General features: G+C 50.4%; 1 protein-coding gene across 1 annotated transcript in view; it reads left to right on the top strand.

The window, feature by feature from the left end:
- The window catches only part of LOC128336063 (sarcoplasmic/endoplasmic reticulum calcium ATPase 3), a 102,797-nt gene that overhangs the window by 37,700 nt on the left and 42,933 nt on the right, over window positions 1-22,164 (top strand). The window contains exons 2-8 of the mRNA XM_053275201.1: window positions 1,180-1,197; window positions 2,924-3,006; window positions 8,187-8,291; window positions 9,989-10,127; window positions 10,554-10,634; window positions 15,748-15,833; window positions 18,423-18,887. Coding sequence (XP_053131176.1) covers window positions 1,180-1,197; window positions 2,924-3,006; window positions 8,187-8,291; window positions 9,989-10,127; window positions 10,554-10,634; window positions 15,748-15,833; window positions 18,423-18,887 — 977 coding nt within the window. The remainder of the gene's footprint in view (window positions 1-1,179; window positions 1,198-2,923; window positions 3,007-8,186; window positions 8,292-9,988; window positions 10,128-10,553; window positions 10,635-15,747; window positions 15,834-18,422; window positions 18,888-22,164) is intronic.

Here is a 22,164-nt window from a genome sequence, read left to right as displayed (position 1 = left end):
TTTCAACTCCTGCCTGTGGGCTTCCCAGAGGCATCTGGTGGGCCACTGTGTGAAACAGGATGCTGGACTAGATGGGCCTCCTTGGGCCTGATCCAGCAGGGCTGGTCTTATGTTCTTATGTTCTTAGAGGCACATTCCATTCTGGGGATTACCGCATTTTACGGACTATAAGACGCTACGGACTATAAGACGCACCTTAATTTTTATCCAGTTTTTCAGAGTTTTAACATATTAAACTGTTAAACCATATAAGACGCACCTGAATTTTGGCGGATATTTTTCGAGGAAAAAAGTGAGTCTTATAGTCCATAAAATACGGTATTAGGAAAAGGGCTGAAAATCAGACTTAATGCAAAGCTATAGGTCTTGGATTTCTCTGCAGCCTTCGGGCCGCCCCATCTCCAGACACAAGATTAGGGAACCTTGGCAGTCCGGCTGTTGCAGATCTACAGCTTCCACCATCCCCAGCTTCTGTGGCAGGGGATGATGGGAGTTGTAGTTCCACAGCCGCTGGACTGCCAAGATTGCCTCCCTGCTGCCAAAGGGGATATCGCAGGGCAGGCCAAAAAAGGCAGAAAAACAGCACCCCAGATGACGAGGGGGGTGACGAAGCACCTTCGCCACAAGGAGAGGCTGCAGGATTTGTGGACTTTTGAATTTAGAAACCTGCTCATTCACTTTATTTTTTATGTGAACGGCTTTGAACGTTCAGACCGCAAAACGAAGTATTTATTTTTTTACATTTCTATCCCGCTCTTCCTCCAAGGAAGAGGTGGTGGTTATCCTCACAACAGCCCTGTGAGGTAGGTTAGGCTGAGAGAGAAATGCCTGGTCCAGAGTCACCCAGTAAGTTTCATGGCTGGATGGGAATTTGAACTCAGGTCTTAGTCCAGCACTCTAACCACTACACCACGCTGGCTCTATTGTATAAGTAGTAGTAGTAGTAGTAGTAGTAGTTGATGATGATAAAAGTATCTGATTGCACCCCTAATTTGGGGTGCTTCCCAAATTAGGGGTGCTTCCCAAATGAACTTAAACAAAACCTAAAAGATGGTGAGCAGAACAGGGAAGAAGATCTCGTCATGGTGACTCTGTGTGTGTGTGTGCAGGGCAATAATTTGTCTCTCCCTTTTCTCTTTCATGGCCGCCGTTTGGGCATCTTCAACTGAACCACTGCAGAGCTCCCGGCTGAAGAGGGTAAGTTGGCTCCGTTCACTGGGTTTCCCCACAAGGAACCCTTCCTAACCTTTGGGGCAGGTACCAAGGTCTCTACCCTAACCCCAAATGGCCCACGGCCCCCCTGGGCTGCCTCCTCCTATAGGCCGGGGCCCGTCCCGTGTCTCTTGCTTGGCTGGGCCAAGAGGTGCCCCTTTAAAATGGCGGCTCACTCTTTTGTTTAGCAGAGGGGGGAGCCTTGTAGGCCCCTCCTCGGCCCAACGTGGCATCTCTCCAGGGTCCGGGGCTGGGATCTCCCTAGTGTGTGTCTTGTAGTTTGAGAGCCTCTTTGGCGCAGAGAACCCTCTTCTCCTGGCAACGGCTCTGGGAACCTTTCTGTGGCCAAGCAGGTAGGACAGGTGCGCCATCGATCATAAATGAGCTTCCCCCCTCAGGCAAAGGTCGGCCTCGTTAAGCGGCCTCTGCTGACTGGGCCAAGAGTGGGCACCGCCTCAAAATGGCGGCCCTCTCATGTTGAGTTGGCTGGGCCAGTAGTCGGCGCCTCCTCAAAATGGCGGCCCCCTCATATTGAGTTGGCTGGGCCAGTAGTTGGCGCCTCCTCAAAATGGCGGCCCCCTCATATTGAGTTGGCTGGGCCAGTAGTCGGCGCCTCCTCAAAATGGCGGCCCCCTCATATTGAGTTGGCTGGGCCAGTAGTCGGCGCCTCCTCAAAATGGCGGCCCCCTCATATTGAGTTGGCTGGGCCAGTAGTCGGCGCCTCCTCAAAATGGCGGCCCCCTCATATTGAGTTGGCTGGGCCAGTAGTCGGCGCCTCCTCAAAATGGCAGCCCCCTCATATTGAGTTGGCTGGCCGAGTAGTCAGCACCTTCTCAAAATGGCGGCCCTCTCATGTTGAGCAGAGTGGGCACCTCCTCAAAATGGCGCCCCCCTCATGTTGAGCAGAGTGTACACCTTCTCCAAATGGCGGTGCTCCCATTTTGAGCTGGCTGGGCCAAGGGTTGCCTTTTCAAAATGGCGACGCTCTCCTTTTTAGCTCACTAGGGTCTCCACTGTGTTCCTTTTTGAGCCTGGGAGCCCCTTTGGGACAGGGAACCATTTTCAGACCCTCTTGGGGGGCAGTTTGGGCATCGAATGAGAAACAGAGGCACCTTTTCAAGTGGCGGCTCTCATGTTTAGCAGGAGGAGGAGAGCAACTGTGTCTACCCCAGCATAGTGTCTCTCCCAGTGGCCTGCTGCTGGTGTCTACCTTGGGTTTCTTTTAAAGAATGTAAGCTCTTTGGGGCAGGGAGCCACCTTCTCATACCTCCTGCTGAGCAAACTGTTTTGAGACCTCTTTTTATTGGTGGAAAACAGATAAATGCTTTCACTGCATATAATATAAATATTTTGGTAGATTTTTTTACTGATACTAATTTATAATTAGTATAATTATAATTATAATATTTTTTACTAATACTTTTTACTGAGAGTCCCATTGAATCGCTTGGGATTTGCCTTCATGGTAGCGTACACAAAATCAGTGTGTCTCACACACAGGATTGCCGCGTCCGTCTAAACACCTAAGTAGTCCCGTTGGGCTGAGTTTTGCTTCGGTCCAAGCAGCCAGACAGGACCATGGGCAATGTGCAAACATGTGTGTTGTGTGTGTGTGTGTGTGTGTGTGTGTGTGTAGGGATGGGAGGAGGTGTTGGGGTTTGGCTTGGCTGAAGCCATTGGGTTACTCTTTCTTTCTGCTTCTTCTTGCTAGGGAAGTCTCTGTTGGAGCTGATCGTGGAGCAGTTTGAAGATCTTCTCGTACGGATTTTGCTCTTGGCTGCCTTAGTTTCCTTTGTAAGTGTTTGGGCCCAGACCTTTCTCCTGTGGATTTGTGTATTTATTTATTTATTTATTTTTACATATTATATCCCGCTCTTCCTCCAAGGAGCCCAGAGCAGTGCACGACATACTTAGGTTTCTACTCACAACAACAACCCTGTAAAGTAGGCTAGGCTGAGAGAGGAGTGACTGGCCCAGGGTCACATCCAGCAAGTCTCATGGCCGAATGGGGATTTGGAACTCGGGTCTCCCCCGGTCCTGGTCCAGCCTTCTAACCACGACACCACGCTATGGGGATGAAGCCCCCAGAGTGAGCACGATGACTTGGTTGTTTTGAAATCCCTGTTCAGAGCTGTCTCTGTGGATGGGTTGCAGCAAGGATCCTCAAACGAACCTCCGGGGGTCTGAACTGGATATCTTAAATGAACCTCCCTGTTTGGAGGCAGTCTACCTGCTGAATACCAGCTGCTTGGGAAGGGTTTGCATGCGCGCGCGCGCACACACACACACACACACACACACACACACACACACGTGTCACATAGAGAGCCAGCGTGGTGTAGTGGTGAGAGTGCTGGACTAGGACCGGGGAGACCCGAGTTCGAATCCCCATTCAGCCATGAGACTAGCTGGGTGACTCTGGGCCAGTCACTTCTCTCTCAGCCTCGCCTACTCCACAGGGTTGTTCTGAAAGAGAAACTCAAGTCTGTAGTCCACCGCTCTGGGCTCCTTGGAGGAAGAGCGGGCTATAAATGTAAATAATAATAATAATAATAATGATAATAATAGGAAGTGGCCTTAATATGGGGTTTGGTCGCCAGACCATTTAGTGGTTTCCACACTAACTGGAAACCGCTCCCTGCCATTCTAAGCCAGCGGTCTTTCCCAGCCCCACCTGGAAATGCCTCCAGGGTTCGAACCCAGGACCTCCAGCCATGCAAAGCCGAGGCTCCTGGTCACAGCGCTACAGCCCTTTCCCCTCTCCGCTGCCTTCTACCGAGTCAGACCCTTGGTCCGTCTATCTCAGAACTGTCTACACTGACTGGCAGCAGCCCTTGAGGATTTCAGGTGGAGAATTCGTGGATCGTGCCGCGAATCGGACCCGAGACATTCTGCATGTTTACCTCGCTTGGATCTTGTAACCTCTGGAGTGGGGCCACCCTACTGTCTTGAGAACCCCCCTCTGTAGGGTGCCTAGGAAACCTGTCGTCGTCTGAGCCAGACCCTTGGGCCACCTGACCCAGTACACATAGGAACACAGGAAGCTGCCAGATACCGAGTCAGACCCTCGGACCATCTAGCTCCGTATTGTCTTCACAGACTGGCAGCGGCTTCTCCAAGGTTGCAGGCAGGAGTCTCTCTCAGCCCTCTCTTGGAGATGCAGCCGGGGAGGGAACTGGGAACCTTCAGCTCTTCCCAGAGCGGCTCCATGATCCCCTGAGGGGGAATCTCTTCCGGTGCTCACACATCTAGTCTCCCTTTCATATGCAACCAGGGCGGACCCTGCTTAGCTAAGGGGACAAGTCATGCTTGTGACCACAAGACCAGCTTTCCTCTCCTAAAAAGATCTCAAGTACAGAGCCAGGAAAGATCTCAGGGAATATAGGAAGCTGCCCTATACGGAGTCAGACCCTTGGTCCACCTAGCTGAGTACTGTCTTCACAGACTGGCAGCGGCTTCTCCCAGGTGGCAGGCAGGAGTCTCTCTCCCAGCCCTATCTCGTTGGAGATGCTGCCAGGGAGGGAACGTGGAACCTTCAGCTCTTCCCAGAGTGGCCCCATTATCCCCTGAGGGGGAATCTCTTCCAGTGCTCACACATTTAGTCTCCCATTCAAATGCAAACCAGGGCAGACCCTGCTTAGCTAAGGGGACCAGCCATGCTTGCGACCACCAGACCAGTTCTCTTCCCATATTGCCCGCGCTGACCAGCATCAGCTCTCCAAGGTCCCAGGCAGGGGGTCTCATTGAACCCGGGACCCTTCTGTATGCAAAGCCATCTTAGTTATTTGTTATTTTCTCTGTGCAAACCGCCCTGAGTCATTTTTGCAAGGGCGGCCTCGGAATCGAAGAAAGAACCGGCTCTTCGACTCCCCCGAGGGGTCTCTTGTGCATCACAGCCCCCTCCTCCCACCACCTCATTTTTGAGGCTGCGTCTGTCAGGAATGCACGGCCCACCTCCTCTCCTGCTCCCTCGCTCCTCGTGAGTAAGCAGACAGCCGTGGGCCTGCGTCAATCATACCTCCCTGCAAATTCCCCTGCAGGGTGAAGAAGGGGTGTGTGTGTGTGTGTGTGTGTGTCTGCATACTCATCGGCTCCTGGAGCAGTCTTACAAAGCTCCCTTGCTTTACAGGGCCGAGTCGTTTTAAGGATGATTTTTTTAAAAAACTAGCAAGGTGGAGGGTGGTCCTAGCCTGACGTGCTGGCTTTCTGTGAACGGGGACATCTCCTATCTGCAGAGGGGAGCGTTCAGTCACGCGCCTTCCTGGATCTCCAGTTCAAATGCGACAGTTCCCCTCATCGGCGGGGTGGGGAAGAAGTCTAGGGACAGTGGGCATGGATTGTCCCCTTTGCTAAGCAGGGTTTGCCTTGGTTTGCATTTGGATGGGTGACTACTACCTGTGAGCGCTGTAAGGCGTTGCTCTTCGGGGATGGGGCCATAGCTCAGTGGAAGAGCCTCTGCATGTCGAAGGTCTTAGGTTCCCTCCCTGGCAGCATCTCTAGGTAGGGCTGGGAGAGACTCTGGCCTGCAGCCTTGGAGAAGCCGCTGCCAGCCTGGGAAGACAGTCCTGAGCCGGACGGACCAAGGGTCTGACTCCGTAGAAGGCAGCTTCCTACATTCCCATTCTTTCCCCAAGAAACTGTTCCTCAGAGTACAGCCTCATTCTTCTTGGCTTCCCCTACCCACACCCCGCTTTGTGGAATTATAGAATATAATTGAATTATATTGAATAGAAGAGCAATTAGCCCCCGGTGGGTTTCCTATCCCCTCCCCGCCACTTTGTTTTCTGATTAACGTCAATTACTTAATCGGGTGAAAACGAAAACACAGAGAGCCGAGCGGCTCTGCTGGAATTAAATAAGACTCGTACGAATCGGTCTGTCCCTCCTCCCCGCCTGTGCCATTAACACAACAGGTTGTTGACTTGGCCACACACCCAGACAAGGAAAACGTAATTTCCGTGGCTAACCAAGGAACAGGGCAAGGCAGAAACAAAGCCAGTAGCAACAGCGGAGATTAAATCGTTGTTCTCCCGGTGACGTTTTGTTTGCCTCGCTCTTGCTATCGGGCACAGGACTAGAGAAGAGAGGAACATCGGAAGCTGCCATATACTGAGTCAGACCCTTGGTCCACCTAGCTCAGGATTGTCTACCCAGGCTGGCAGCAGCGTTGCAGGCAGGAGTCTTTCCCAGGCCCAACTGGAGATGCTGCCAGCGGATGAACCCGGAGCGGCTGCATGCAAAGCAGATGTTCTGCCACTAACCCCATCCCCCTAAGGCAGGGTTTCTCAACGTGTGGGTCCCCAGATGTCATTGGACTTCAGCTCCCATAATTCCCAACCAGAGACCACTGGGGCTGGGGATGATGGGAGTTGAAGTCCAATAACATCTGGGGACCCACACGTTGAGAAACCCTGCCCTAAGGGAACTGTCTTACAGGACTCAGGTGTCGTCTCCCATCCAAATGCAAACCAAGGGAGACCCTGCTTAGCAAAAGGGAGCAATTCGGGCTCATTGCCGCCAGACCAGCTCTCCTCCCCACAAAACCCAGATCTGGGGTTTGCCCATTCAATGTGCATCCAGCGGGCCCGCCCCTTATTTATATTTGCCAGGACATTTTAATTCTCCTTTTTCAGATTATCTTTCCAAAGCTTTTAGCAGGCGACCTTTGACCAGCGGGAGCAGCAGGGCCGTTCTGGCACGGAGGCAGATAAGAGGGGCTCTTAACCAAATGGCCACTAATTAGCCATTCTTTCCTACCGTGTCTAATTTCTGGCACTTCCTGACCCCCCAAGACAGCTTGCAAACCGGATTAGGAAGAGTGTGTAAACTAATCAAAAGCCACTTACCCCCCACGATTTGGTCCTTACTACTCCTGCTGAAAACCCCGAGAAGGGAACCAACATCCTGAAAGGTCAGGTCTGTCCGTGAAACCTGGCAGGGAAAATTAATTAGCAGAGCTTTCCCCTCTGCCACCAGAGGGTTCCTTGGGGGGCCACAGGATCGGATGGAGCAAAGTTCTTCTTGCATGCCTGTTGTGCCTATGAAAGGAGGCCGCGTTTAAAAGAGGGAGAGATTTCCTTGCCTTTGGGGAGCAGCATCAACCTGCTTGCATGCAGAGGGTTCCCAGTTCCCTCCCTGGCAGCATCTCCAAGGACGAGAGAGGGCTGGGAGAGAGACTCCTGCCTGCCACCTTGGAGAAGCCGCTGCTGCCAGTCTGTGAAGACAATACTGAGCTAGGTGGACCAAGGGTCTGACTCAGTATGTGGCAGCTTCCTCTGTTTCTTGCCTGGCTCTGTACTTGAGATATTTTTAGGAGAGGAAAGCTGGTCTTGTGGTCGCAAGCATGACTTGTCCCCATAGCTAAGCAGGGTCTGCCCTAGTTTGCATTTGGATGGGAGACCAGAAGTGTGATCACTGGAAGAGATTCCCCCTCAGGGGATAATGGGGCCGCTCTGGGAAGAGCAGAAGGTCCCCAGTTCCCTCCCTGGCAGCATCTCCAACGAGATAGGGCTGGGAGAGAGACTCCTGCCTGCCACCTTGGAGAAGCCGCTGCCAGTCTGTGAAGACAATACTGAGCTAGGTGGACCAAGGGCCTGACTCAGTAAATGGCAACTTCACGAGTTCATCTGGAGCTTCCCTAACTCAGCTGTAGAGCCCCTGACTTTTGGGAGGTCCCTGGTTCAATCCCCGTCATCTCTCAGTAGGGCTGTGGAAATCCGGGGTTGCCGCTGCCAGCAAGTGTAGGCAATCTTAGGTTGGTGAGCCCAAAGGTCAGGCTCAGGCGGCGGCAGCTTCCTGTGTCCGAACAAGGGCCCTGCCTTGGGGCTTTCTCTCCCTATTCTCACTTCCCCACCACACAGCACCGTCGGCTTCGCCTGGCCTGCGGTTGGCTGCGTGTTGAGTTGGTCTCTCTCTCCTTTTGCAGGGACGTTGCTCATCTTCACCCTCTCTGTCTCTCCTCTTTCCTGCTGCAGATCTTAGCCTGGTTTGAGGAAGGTGACGAAACCACCACGGCCTTTGTGGAGCCTGTCGTCATCATCATGATCCTCATCGCCAACGCGGTGGTGGGCGTGTGGCAGGTACGGGAGGGTAATCCTTTTGTGGCATTTTGTGGATAATCCTTTTGTGGCATTCCTGTGCGCCCCGAAGTCAAGCGGGGGAAAGCTTTTAACGGTCAAAGGCGGCCTCTCGCAGTTGCCCGATGCCTTGGCAGGATCGCAAGCCTGGGTTGTCCCCTTTGCTAAGCAGGGTCCGCCCTGGTTTGCATTTGAATGGGAGACTAAATGCGTGAGCACTGGAAGATATTCCCCTGAGGGGGTGGGGCCGCTTTGGGAAGAGCACCTGGCTGCTCGCATGCAGAAGGTTCCCAGTTCCCTCCCTGACAGCACCTCCAACAAGATAGGGCTGGGAGAGAGACTCTTGCCTGCATCCTTGGAGAAGACGCTGCCAGTCTGTGAAGGCAATCCTGAGCTAGATAGACCAATGGTCTGACTCAGTATATGGCAGCTTCCCATATTCCCTAAGATCTTTCCTGGCTCTGTACTGGAGCTCTTTTTAGGAGAGAAAAGCTGGTCTTGTGGTCGCAAGCAGGACTTGTCCCCTTAGCTAAGCAGGGTCCGCCCTGGTTGCATATGAATGGGGGACTAGAAGTGTGAGCACTGGAAGAGATTCCCCCTTGAGGGGATGGAGCCGATCTTGTAGGAGCAACTAGGCTCCAAGCTCCTTCCTTGGCAGCATCTCCAACGAGATCGGGCTGGGAGAGAGACTCTTGCCTGCATCCTTGGAGAAGACGCTGCCAGTCTGTGAAGGCAATCCTGAGCTAGACGGACCAAGGGTCTGACTCAGTATATGGCAGCTTCCTATTTTTCTTTCTCAGAGGTAAGACAGCAGGGGCAAGGGGGTTAAACCTGGTCAATTTCTTCCCATTCAACCTAGTCGGTTTATCTCTGGCGGAGGAAAACTGGTTAAACTGAATCAGGTTCTCCCTAAGGGAAGGTGGGTTCAGCTCGGTCACCTTTTTCCCCTCACTGAAGAAGGCGGGTTCAGCCCAATTTATCCTGGCTGAGATGGATATTTCACCCCTGCAACGATTCTACTCTCGAGAAGGACTGGCCAGAAGTTAGAAGGTCGTCCGAAAGTGCCACGGTGCTTCGTGTCTGACCTTCTTACCGATTGTCACTGTTAAATTTGGATTTATTTATTTTTAAGTAAGCAGGTGTGAGGAAAAACAGCCTGGCCAACTTATGGTATCGTGGTCGCTTTGTTATGTATCGTGTGCACCATGTCATGTAGAACTGTGGTAGCTTTATCTTACGTATTTTAGCATGGAATCTTTCTACTGCTCCCAACCAAATGAGCAAGCAAAATCGCAATGAAAAACAATCCCGTAGAGAACCATATACCGCATTTTATGGACTATAAGACTCACTTTTTTCCTCGAAAAATATCCGCCCAAATTCAGGAGCGTCTTATATGTTTTAACAGTTTAATAGGTTAAAACTCTGAAAAACTGGATTAAAATTAAGGTGCGTCTTATTAGTAGCGTCTTATGGTCCGTAAAATACGGTAATATCGATATCCTAAACTCGGGCCAGTCGAAGAGGCAACGAAGCCAGCAGGAATCTGTTTGCAAACTCATGGACGAATCGGAGCTGCTTTGTCCGAATCGGTGGGAAGACATCCACGAGGGAGTCAAAGGAAGCGTCCACCAAAAATTATTCCAGCAATCCGGGGCGCTCTGTTGCTCAGAAGCTGCCTCTCTTTGCCGGTTTTGTAGGAAAGGAACGCCGAGAGCGCCATCGAAGCCTTAAAGGAATACGAGCCAGAAATGGGGAAGGTGATCCGATCCGACCGGAGCGGAGTCCAACGGATCCGAGCTCGAGACATCGTCCCTGGAGATATTGTGGAAGTGGCAGGTATGACTGTCGGCCTGGATGTGCTTACCTGTATGGGTTCGCCCTATACAGTCATTTCTCACCAATCGCGGTTCCCCCAGTGGGGGATATTTGGCAATTTGGTGGGGTTCAGAGGTTCACTCTGCTCATTCCTCTTGCTGGCCCTGCTGATTAAAAGTGGTTTTGTGTGATTTTAGGGCTTCAAAAGTGCCTTTTAGGGATTTTGTGGGATTCAAAAGTGTTCCAGAGGTTCAACCTACTCTCTCCTCTTGCTGACTCCTGCCGATTTTAAGGGATATTTTTTTTTTTTGGCCAATCTTCTATTTCTTTCTTTTTTCCTAGGCATTTTCATGATCGTGACTCCCCTGAACCCCTCTTTCCCATTGGCTTTAATGCCCTGCACATTTCTGAGCACTTCTAACTGATCCAGTATCTTTCATTTTGTAGTTGGTGACAAAGTACCCGCTGACATCCGGATCATTGAAATCAAGTCCACGACGTTACGGGTAGACCAGTCAATTCTCACCGGTAAGTGTGGGGCGGGAGATGAATTTAAGGCATGTGCATAGCCAGCGTGGTGTAGTGGTTAGAGTGCTGGACTAGGACCTGGGAGACCCGAGTTCAAATCCCCCTTCAGCCATGAGACTAGCTGGGTGACTCTGGGCCAGTCACTTCTCTCTCAGCCTAGCCTACTTCACAGGGTTGTTGTGAAAGAGAAACTCAAGTATGTGTAGTACACCGCAGGAGGGAGCCAGCGTGGTGTAGTGGCTAGAGTGCTGGACTAGGACCGGGGAGACCCGAGTTCAAATCCCCCTTCAGCCATGAAACTAGCTGGGTGACTCTGGACCAGTCACCTCTCTCTCAGCCTAACCTACCTCACAGGGTTGTTGTGAAAGAGAAACTCAAGTATGTAGCACACCGCTCTGGGCTCCTTGGAGGAAGAGCGGGAGGTAAATGTAATAAATAAATAAATAAATTAATAAATACTGGTTCTTAACTGATGTCGCCTAGTCCAGCAGAAACGGGAGGTCTCCTTCCTTTTGCCACGTAAACTGCCTTTTGGACTTTTCTTGTTTGAAAAATGATATATTTATCTATATATCTTTATTTATTTTTATTATTTGTATACTGCCCTTTGTCATAAGACCCCGAGGCGGTTAACGACAAGATAAAAACAGTCATCACATTTCAGTGAAAACAAACTGAAAATAAAACACAGCTAGTGGAGAAATGCTCGACTAGCAAGCAGGAGATTGCCGGTTCGAATCCCCACCGGTATGTTTCCCAGACTATGGGAAACACCTATATTGGGCAGCAGTGATATGGGAAGGTGCTGAAAGGCATCCTCTCATACTGCGCGGGAGGAGGCAATGGTCAACCCCTCCTGCATTCGACCCAAGACAACCACAGGGATGCTGAAAGGCGTCATCTCATACTGAGCGGGAGGAGGCAATGGTCAACCTCTCCTGTATTCTACCCCAGACAACCACAGGGCTCTGTGGGCGCCAGGAGTTGAAATCGACTTGACGGCACACTTTATTTTACATAAAAAGGCAGCCTGGCAGCCATTCATTGTCCAAAAACCTGGATAAAAAGGACAGCTATAAATAAGTTTTATTTATTAAACGGAAGCAGTAACAAAAAAGGAATGACCCCAAGGCAACTCATTTTGCTGCTAGTCATCTCACATCCGCAGTAAACTGAGAGGCAAAGATATCATTCCAAATGGTCTCGATTCCAGCCCTTTCAGAGAATCCTTGTTTTTTATATCCTGTGTCACAACCACGTGAGTCTCGGGAGTGTGTCTCTTGCTGCTTCGACAGATAACCGAGTATCTTCCTAGGAGCAGGGGCTGCGTTCCAGGGGCCCGCCCTCCCTAGAGTCCCCCGTGGCCCCAAATAACGTGTGCCTTTTGCCACGAACCGAAGCTGCTGTTGTGTTCACGTGATGGACCGAAAGGAGAGATTTAGGCCTGTTTTTCTGAGATGGCCACTTCTGCTGAGTCATTTGTCAGAGCCTGTCTGGGCTTCCAGTTCTGCCTCCCCTTCCCAGTTTTGCCGGCCTTGAGATGGAATCAATACAGCCGGCGGAGATTAATCCTGATATTAAACCTTGGCTGTTGCTACAGTCTATGATGGTAGAAATCCGCGCTGTGTTTTGCTTTTGGAGGTCAGAGGTGGCACGCTGTATTTCTGAAGCGTCCCCGTATGAAATACAGGTGAAACTCGGAAAATTAGAATATCGTGCAAAAGTCCATTAATTTCAGTCATGCAAATTAAAAGGTGAAACTGATCTATAAGACAGACGCATTACATGCAAAGCGAGATAAGTCCAGCCTTAATTTGTTATCATTGTGATGATCATGGCGTACAGCTCATGAGAACCCCAAATCCACAATCCCAGAAATTTAGAATATTACATGGAACCCAGAAGACAAGGATTGAAGAAGAGAACAATATCGGACCTCCGAAAAGTAGACAGTGTACTGTGCTTGATTGGCCAGCAAACTCGCCTGACCTGACCCCATAGAGAATCTATGGGGCATTGCCAAGAGCAGGATGAGAGACATGAGACCAAACCATGCAGAAGAGCTGAAGGCCGCTAAGGAAGCATCCTGGTCTTCCATAACACCTCCTCAGGGCCACAGGCTGAGAGCATCCATGCCACGCCGCATGGAGGCAGTCATTGCTGCCAAAGGGGCCCCAACCAAGGACTGAATACATATGCATGCTTCTACTTTCCGGAGGTCCGATATTGTTCTAGTCTACAATCCTTCTCTTCTTGGTTCCATGTAATATTCTGATTTTCTGGGATTGTGGATTTGGGGTTTTCATGAGCTGTACACCGTGATCATCACAATGATAACAAATGAAGGCTTGACTTCTCTCGCTTTGCATGTAACGCGTCTGTCTCATATATCAGTTTCACCTTTTAATTTGCATGACTGGAATTTATGGACTTTTGCACGTTATTCTAATTTTCCGAGTTTCACCTGTAGATGCCTGACTTTATCCCATAGTATTTTTATGAGGGACTTTTAGGGGGGGAATGGTGCCCCCCCCACACCACAAAGTGGGTGGCAGTATGTCTAAGCTGAGGTGCACAGAGGTGGTTTCCCCACCACCCCTCATTCAAATCAAAAGTTCTCCGCGAAGAACTTCTAGCAAAGCTTTATACACAGCCTGTATAGATCGGTTCTCCGCTCATCTGCAGTGGCGTGGAGTGGGGAAAATAATAATGTTAAACTATTTTTGAGAGCGGCTGTAATGATTTCCCATGCAGCGCACTGAGCTGTTAGAAGAAACTCTGCGTTCATACAGAGCATGCATTTATTAATGGACATTGAATAACTTACTCAGTGATTAATGCTGAATGCATTTTATAATTCTGAGCTTCTCAGACATGGGTGCCCAGATGTTGGACTAGAACTCGTATCATCCCCAACAGCCTCAAGCCACTGGGGACCTTGGGAGCTGTTGTCCAACAACATCTGGGCACCCAGCTTTGAGAACCTCGGAATTATTAAAAAATTATCCATGCATACAGGGCCTTTTTGGTTGTGTCCCCTTTGGCTTTGGGATGCCCAGAAGAGCTGTCCATATCTAGTTAGTTTTTAGCTTTTAACTTTAACTTGTAACTTTTAGATGTGGTTTTAACCTAGTCTTAATATCCATTCACCCTTATTGTACTAATTTACTAATTTTGCTCTAGAAGGGCGGGATATACATATTTTGAATAGATACATACAATTGGCTCACATCCAGAGTGCTGCCAGGAGAAAACGGCCATTTCCTCCCCGGATGGCCCCCTCAGCTTCCCGAAAAGCTCTTGCTGAAGATCAAGGGGGAATTACCGAAAGGACTCCCTCCAACTACAGCTCTTGCAAACTGATGGGTTTGCTCAGGGAGAAGCTCAGTTCAGTTTTATTGCAATCTCTGATCAAATATACAATCCAGATCAAATAAAAGAAACCTTGAAGGTAGATAACAGTAGAAACACACATATGCATGTACACATCGAAAATTGAGATAAAATAGTATAGGATAAAACACAATTAAAAAAGAAAGAAAAAGTGTGTGTGGGGTGTGTGTGTGTGTGATGCGATTAAAAACGACCGTTTCTGGCACATCATGTGTGGATCTTAATCGCAGCCGGACAGAATTTGGCTACTGTGTGCAAGACAGAAGTGTGTTTATCAGAAAGAAGTAAGTTTATTAAAAAAATCCATCCGAATTGTCAGGGTATCTTAAGAATGAGAGGAGCAATATATTTGGGACCTCTAAGAGGGATTCCCAGATGTGGTTGACAACAGCTCCCAGAATCCCCAGCTGCAGTGGCTTTTGCTTGGGGGTTATGGGAGTTGTAGTCCAGAACATCTGGGAATCCCTCTTAGAGAGGACCCTGTTTGGGATGCAGCTCCCAATGGAAAGAATACAGAAAAGCACAGAATGCAGAATACCCTTCCGTTTCCACAAGCGCACCGTCCCTCCACCAAATAGGGCACTCCCCTAACCGTACCCTCTGGTACCGCAGAGGGCAGCACATCCCGCCGAGCCAAGGTCAGGGCTCTTCTGTGGCTGGGAGAAGCAGCCTTCCAGCTTGCCTTGCATTCGCCCAGAATGAAGGGGCAGAACTCAAAAGTCCGTCGGGATCAGTCAAGACGACCGAGGGACCCTCGGGGGGACACGGGGGGCGGCTGCAGGGAAAGGAGAGAACCGGGGAACCGGGCAGAACTCTACGGGACGGGTGTGGCTCTCCCGGGCTCTCTGTCCTCCTCCTGCTCCAAGCCCACCGCCTTGCCGAAAGTCCCTTGGCTCTCAGCAAGAGCTTTTCGGGACGCTCCGGTCGGAGCAACGGGTTTGCCGACTCCTCGTTACCCTGGCCTCGCTCTGTCTTTGAGCCACACCACGGAACAGAAAAGGTGGCCTTCCGAACGGTGGGGGAACCACCCCCTGCGTTCCGTGTCTAAACTTTTTATTAAAAAAAAATTCAATTGTTATTAATTTTGACAATCATCATTTACAACACATTAAACAAATGTGGACTTCCCGCTCACACCTCCTCGTGAATCACCAACTATAAAATTAACCCTTGCTATAATAATGATTCAAAACATAAATTTGAACCTGAGAAACACAATTTTGATCTACTCGACCTGCTAATATTACTAAATTTCAAACCCTGTTGTAAAATCAGTATTAGGAAAGTAGTTCTTTAGATACAACAAAAATGGTTTCCAATCTTCTTTGAAACATTCTAAATTTTGATCTCTTATCAGTACTGTGAGTTTTGCTATCTCCGCATATTCCAAAATTTTTATCAGCCAATCTTCTTTTGAAGGCAGTTCATTGCTTTTCCATTTCTGTGCATATATAATTCTGGCCGCCGTAGAAGCGTACATAAAGAATGTTAAGTTAGTTGTAGAGATTGCACCTTGTGTTATTCCCAGCAGGAAGGATTCTGGCTTCTTAGGAAATGTCATTTTAAATATTTTCTTTAACTCATTATATATCATGTCCCAAAATGCTTTAGCCTTAGTTCCGTGTCTCAACAGCATGGAGACGGCTCCCCTTACCCTAGGCTGGCCTCTGGGCGTCGTGTAGGAGGCAGCCCCCATGAATGGCATGCTTTTGCTTTGCAGGCGAATCTCTGTCGGTCATTAAACACACAGACCCCGTTCCCGACCCCCGGGCCGTCAACCAGGATAAAAAGAACATGCTCTTTTCGGTGAGTGTTCTCGTGCTTGCAGGGATCGTCTGGGGGGAGAAGGAGTTGTATCCGCGAATCCGTCTTGCTTCTCAGCAGGTGTTTTTTTCACTGAGTCGCTTAACTAAGTCAGGGTTCTTAACGAAGTTGGGATTCTTAGCAAGGGGCACTAGTCTTGAATCTTACTATTACAGTCAGTAGCCAGCAATCAGAAAATAAAATGGAGAATGACATCAGAGTCAAATCAAATCAAAAACCGGACTGGGTGATGAGAGTCTCAAAACATATACAGACCAAGGTCTCCGTTACAATCCATCCGCTGCCCCTGTCTCTGTTTGCATGCTGCGGGACAGAATTCTTGTAACTGCTGTAGACTTGCCCACCAGCAGAAAGGAAGTGTAATACCTCCTTTTTGTAAATGTGTCAAATGTTTTTTTAATGTTTTAAATTATTTTAATTGTTAACTGATTTGATGTTTTAAATGATTTTCATTGTCAACCTCCTGGAGACGCAGGTTTTGGGCGGTATAGAAATATTTTGAAATAAGTAAATAAAAACACTCTTCTGGTCGACCTGGCATGCTTTTAATACAGGTGAAACTTGGAAAACGAGAATATCGTGCAAAAGTCCATTAATTTCAGTCATGCAAATTAAAAGGTGAAACTGATATATGAGGCAGACGCATTACATGCAAAGCGAGATAAGTCAAGCCTTAATTTGTTATCATTGTAATGATCATGGCGTATAGCTCGTGAAAACCCCAAATCCACAATCCCAGAAAATTAGAATATTGCATGGAACCAAGAAGACAAGGATTGAAGAATAGAACAATATCGGACCTCTGAAAAGTATACAGTGTACTGTGCTTGATTGGCCAGCAAACTCGCCTGACCTGACCCCATAGAGAATCTATGGGGCATTGCCAAGAGAAGGATGAGAGACATGAGACCAGACAATGCAGAAGAGCTGAAGGCCGCTAAGGAAGCATCCTGGTCTTCCATAACACCTCCTCAGTGCCACAGGCTGAGAGCATCCATGCCACGCCGCATGGAGGCAGTCATTGCTGCCAAAGGGGCCCCAACCAAGGACTGAATACATAGGCATGCTTCTACTTTTCGGAGATCCGATATTGTTCTATTCTACCACCCTTGTCTTCTTGGTTCCACGTAATATTCTGATTTTCTGGGATTGTGGATTTGGGGTTCTCATGAGCTGTACGCCATGATCATCACAATGATAACCAATCAAGGCTGGACTTCTCTCGCGTTGCATGTAATGCGTCTGTCTCATATATCCGTTTCACCTTTTAATTTGCATGACTGAAATTAATGGACTTTTGCACGATATTCTAATTTTCCGAGTTTCACCTGTAAGTGGTTCAATCCAGGCACTGCAAATGTCCCTGCAATATGAAGAGTATAAAAGCACACATGTGAGATGGACTCGCTATTGCCCGAACCGCATGGACAGAGCCGGTTCCTGAGCGGGATTCTCTTAAATCTGCCACCCGGAATAGCAGAAGGCAAGGGGCGTGAAACCATGCCAGTGAGAACGCTCTCCTCGGGTTTAGAGTGGTCAGATTTGTAAGGTATGCCACTGGCAGAGGGTCATTTGAGAAGCCACCTGGAACTAAAGTGAACAAGACTTGCGTCAGATTGCTTCTCCATAATGCGTTGTTTCATTTCCTCGGCGGCATCGTGTCCCAGTGGAAGTAGATATATAGGCAAGTTTTCGATTGTATGCTCTTTGGGACAGAGCCCTGTACCCTGCAAAGCACCAGACACGTGAGAACCTGCTGTTTGTAAACAGATATTGTGGAGAGAAGCCCTATCTCCCCAAATTGTCTTCATGACAAACCAGAACGGCCCGCAGGCAAGCATTAAGGGCATGCCCCCCTCTCCTGCGGTTGCTCCTCTGCCACTGGTATGGAGAGGCATCCTGCCTCTGAGCCTGGAGGAGGTCTATAGCCATCAAGGTGAGTAGCCATGGATGGATTGGTCCCCTGTAAACTTGGCTAAGCCCTGCTTAAAAGCCATCCCAGCCAATGGCCATTGTCCCATCCCGTGGCAGAGAGTTCCACAGATTCATTCTGCGCCGTGTGAAAAAAAGTACTTCCTCTTCCTGCGGAGAGGAGAGCTGGTCTTGTGGTCGTGAGCATGACTTGTCCCCATAGCTAAGCAGGGTCTGCCCTGGTTTGCATTCGGCTGGGTGACTAGATGCGTGAGCGCTGGAAGATCTTCCCCCTAGGGGATAATGGGGCCGCTCTGGGAAGAGCTGAAGGCTCCCAGTTCCCTCCCTGGCAGCATCTTGAAGAGAGGGCTGAGAGAGATTCCTGCCTGCAACCTTGGAGAAGCCGCTGCCAGTCTGTAAAGCCAATACTGAGCTAGATAGACCAAGGGTCTGACTCAGTATATGGCAGCTTCCTATGTTCCTATGTTCTCTTGTCGGTCCTAAATTTCCCGGCCACCCGTTCCATGAGAGGGACCCCAGGTTCTAGCCCTGGGCGAGAGGGAGAGAGGAATGTCTTGCACCCAAAGCCCGAGAGCATGCCACTTGAGCATGCCACCAGCCCTGTTTCTCCTTTCTTTCTCTCTCTCTCTCTCTCTCTAGGGCACCAACATTGCTGCCGGCAAAGCGGTGGGCGTCGTCATCGCCACGGGGGTCTACACGGAGATCGGGAAGATCCGGAACCAGATGGTGGCCACCGAGCCCGAGAAGACCCCGCTGCAGCAGAAGCTGGACGAGTTCAGCCAGCAGCTCTCCAAGGTCATCTCCCTGGTCTGCGTGGCGGTCTGGGTGATCAACATCAGCCACTTCAGCGACCCGGTCCACGGCGGCTCGTGGTTCCGTGGCGCCATCTACTACTTCAAGATCGCCGTGGCCTTGGCGGTGGCCGCCATCCCCGAGGGGCTGCCGGCGGTCATCACCACGTGCCTGGCGCTGGGCACCCGCCGGATGGCCAAGAAGAACGCCATCGTGAGGAGCCTCCCGTCCGTGGAGACCCTGGGCTGCACTTCCGTGATCTGCTCAGACAAGACGGGCACCCTGACCACCAACCAGATGTCCGTCTGCAGGGTGAGTCCCGGGGAGAGGGAGGTTCGCGGGGCCGTGCCACGCTTGAGGGGAGCTGGGCTTGCGGCCGCAAGCGTGGATGGCCCCCTTGGCTAAGCAGGGTCTGCCCTGGTTTGCATTTGGATGGGAGACGGCGTGTGTGGGTGAGCACGGGAAGACTTTCCCCTTAGGGCAGGGTTTCTCAACGTGTGGGTCCCCAGATGTGATTGGACTTCAACTCCCATAATTCCCAACAACGTTGGGTCCCCAGATGTGATTGGACTTCAACTCCCATAATTCCCAACAACGTTGGGTCCCCAGATGTGATTGGACTTCAACTCCCATAATTCCCAACAACGTTGGGTCCCCAGATGTGGTTGGACTTCAACTCCCATAATTCCCAACAACGTTGGGTCCCCAGATGTGATTGGACTTCAACTCCCATAATTCCCAACAACGTTGGGTCCCCAGATGTGGTTGGACTTCAACTCCCATAATTCCCAACAACGTTGGGTCCCCAGATGTGATTGGACTTCAACTCCCATAATTCCCAACAACGTTGGGTCCCCAGATGTTATTGGTCTTCAACTCCCATCATCCCCAGCCCCAGTGGCCTTTGGTTGGGAATTATGGGAGCTGAAGTCCAATGACATCTGGGGACCCACATGTTGAGAATCCCTGCCTTAGGGGATCATGGGGCCGCTCTGGGTAGAGCACCTGCCTGCTTGCGTGCAGAAGGTTCCACATTCCCTCCCTGGCGGCAGCATCCCCAGATAAAACTGAGAGGGACTCCAGCCTGCAGCCTCGGAGAAGCCGCTGCCCGCCTGGGTAGACAAGACTGAGCTGGATAGACCAAGGGTCCGACTGCAACCCGAGTAAAATTATGGGAAGGATGAAGATTTGCAGGCATCCTGGGATGTGGAGATCTTGGATTTAGAGCTCAGCATGTGTGAAGCAAGTAGGTTAGGATAATGTTGAGATGGGTCAGAATGGGCTCCTATCTATCTGTCTATCCTGCCTGGGGGCCCTCTGGCTTCTAGATGTTTACACACAGAAGGCGCGCTTCTTTGCACGCTTGCACGCTTTGGGATGTTTGCATCCAGAAGGCTCCCAGTTCCCTCCCTGGCAGCATCTCCAAGACAGGGCTGGGAGAGATTCCTGCCTGCAACCTGGGAGAAGCCGCTGCCAGTCTGGGTAGACAATCCTGAGCAAGATGGACAAAAGGTCTGACTCAGTAAAATGCAGCTTCTCATGTTCCTCAAATTCAATGCATTCCATGGCCCTTTGGAAGGAACCAGGGCTTTTCAGTGGGCATTCCCTGTCATTCTGACTGCAAATTGGTTTTATTGTGTTTTAATTGTTTGATTTTAATCGTTAACTTGTTTTAATTGTTTTCACGGTGCTGTAAACCGCCCTGAGCCATTTTGGAAGAGCGGTCTATAAATCTATTAATTAATTAATTAATTAATTATAGTACATTCCCCAGAGTATCTGCTTTCAGTCCAGAAGGTCCCAAGTTCCCTCCCTGGCAGCATCTCCAACGAGAGAGGGCTGGGAGAGAGACTCCTGCCTGCAACCCGGGAGAAGCCGCTGCCAGTCTGTGAAGACAATCCTGAGCTAGATAGACCAAGGGTCTGACTCAGTATATGGCAGCTTCCTATATTCCCTAAGATCTTTCCTGGCTCAGTACTTGAGATCTTTTTAGGAGAGGAAAGCTGGTCTTGTGGTCGCAAGCATGACTTGTCCCCTTAGCTAAGCAGGGTCTGCCTTGGTTTGCATTTGGATGGGAGACTAGAAGTGTGGGCCCCGTAAGATATTCCCCTTATTAGGGGATAATGGGGCCGCTGTGGGAAGAGCAGAAGGTCCCCAGTTCCCTCCCTGGCAGCATCTCCAAGGACGAGAGAGGGCTGGGAGAGAGACTCCTGCCTGCCACCTGGGAGAAGCCGCTGCTGCCAGTCTGTGAAGCCAATACTGAGCTAGGTGGACCAAGGGTCTGACTCAGGATACAGCATCTCCCTCCGTTCCTCTCTAGATGAGTGAGTCATGACTGAGCGCCTCTGGCGTCAGTGAGACAAGTTAGTCATGGCTCAGCTCAGTCTCCTTGCTTTCCATGGGACTTAGTCACAACCTGCTTTCAGTAATACAGGCAATGAATAGTGACCTGCCTTGAGGCTCCCGGCGGGCTTGAAATGCAGGAGGCGACGCTCTGCGGTTCAAACAAGGGCTGCACGAAAGACGCGGCTGATCCCCGGCTCTGGAGTCGGCTTTTCTGAGATTAAGAGGAGAGAGAACCCTCTGCCATGTGATGAGGCATCGACTTAAACCGAAAGCCCCCGTAAGCACATGTGTTTTCGCAGCGGCCGCTCTTCTCGGTCGTCTTACCTGCCCAGCTGAAGTATGAACGTGAAGGCTGAACGCCTCTCCGACGCCAGACTAGAGATCAGCAGAGCTTATGAAGTGACACAGGGACAGAGGGAGCTGCCACATACTGAGTCTGAGCCTCGGTCCATCTAGCTCAGTGTTGTCTTCACAGACTGGCAGCAGCGGCTTCTCCCAGGTGGCAGGCAGGAGTCTCTCTCCCAGCCTGGTCTCGTTGGAGATGCTGCCATGGAGGGAACTTGGAGCCTAGTTGCTCTTCCCAGAGTGGCTCCATCCCCTGAGGGGGAATCTCTTCCAGGGCTCACACATCAAGTCTCCCTTTCAGATGCAACCAGGGTGGACCCTGCTTAGCTAAGGGGACAAGTCCTGCTTGTGACCACAAGACCAGCTTTCCTCTCCTAAAAAGGTCTCAAGTACAGAGGAATATAGGAAGTTGCCATCTACTGAGTCAGACCCTTGGTTCACCTAGCTCAGTATTGTCTTCACAGACTGGCAGCAGCTTCTCCAAGGTTGCAGGCAGGAATTTCTCCTCTCAGCCCTCTCTCGGAGATGCTGCCAGGGAGGGAAGTGGGAACCTTCCGCTCTTCCCAGAGCGGCTCCATCCCCAGAGAAGGGGAATCTCTTCCCGTGCTCACACTTCTAGTCTCCCTTTCATAATATGCAACCAGGGCGGACCCTGCTTAGCTAAGGGGACCAGTCATGCTTGCGACCACAAGACCAGCTTTCCTCTCCTAAAAAGATCTCAAGTACAGAGCCAGGAAAGATCTTAGGGAATATAGGAAGCTGCCATATACTGAGTCAGACCCTTGGTCCACCTAGCTCAGGATTGTCTGCACAGACTGGCAGCGGCTTCTCCCAGGTGGCAGGCAGGAGTCTCTCTCCCAGCCCTATCTCGTTGGAGATGCTGCCAGGGAGGGAACTG

This window comes from Hemicordylus capensis, chromosome 12 (genome assembly GCF_027244095.1).
Source record: "Hemicordylus capensis ecotype Gifberg chromosome 12, rHemCap1.1.pri, whole genome shotgun sequence".
NCBI classification, from domain to species: domain Eukaryota; kingdom Metazoa; phylum Chordata; class Lepidosauria; order Squamata; family Cordylidae; genus Hemicordylus; species Hemicordylus capensis.
Note: the sequence above shows the minus strand (reverse complement) of the source record. Positions and strands in the feature narration are given on the sequence as shown.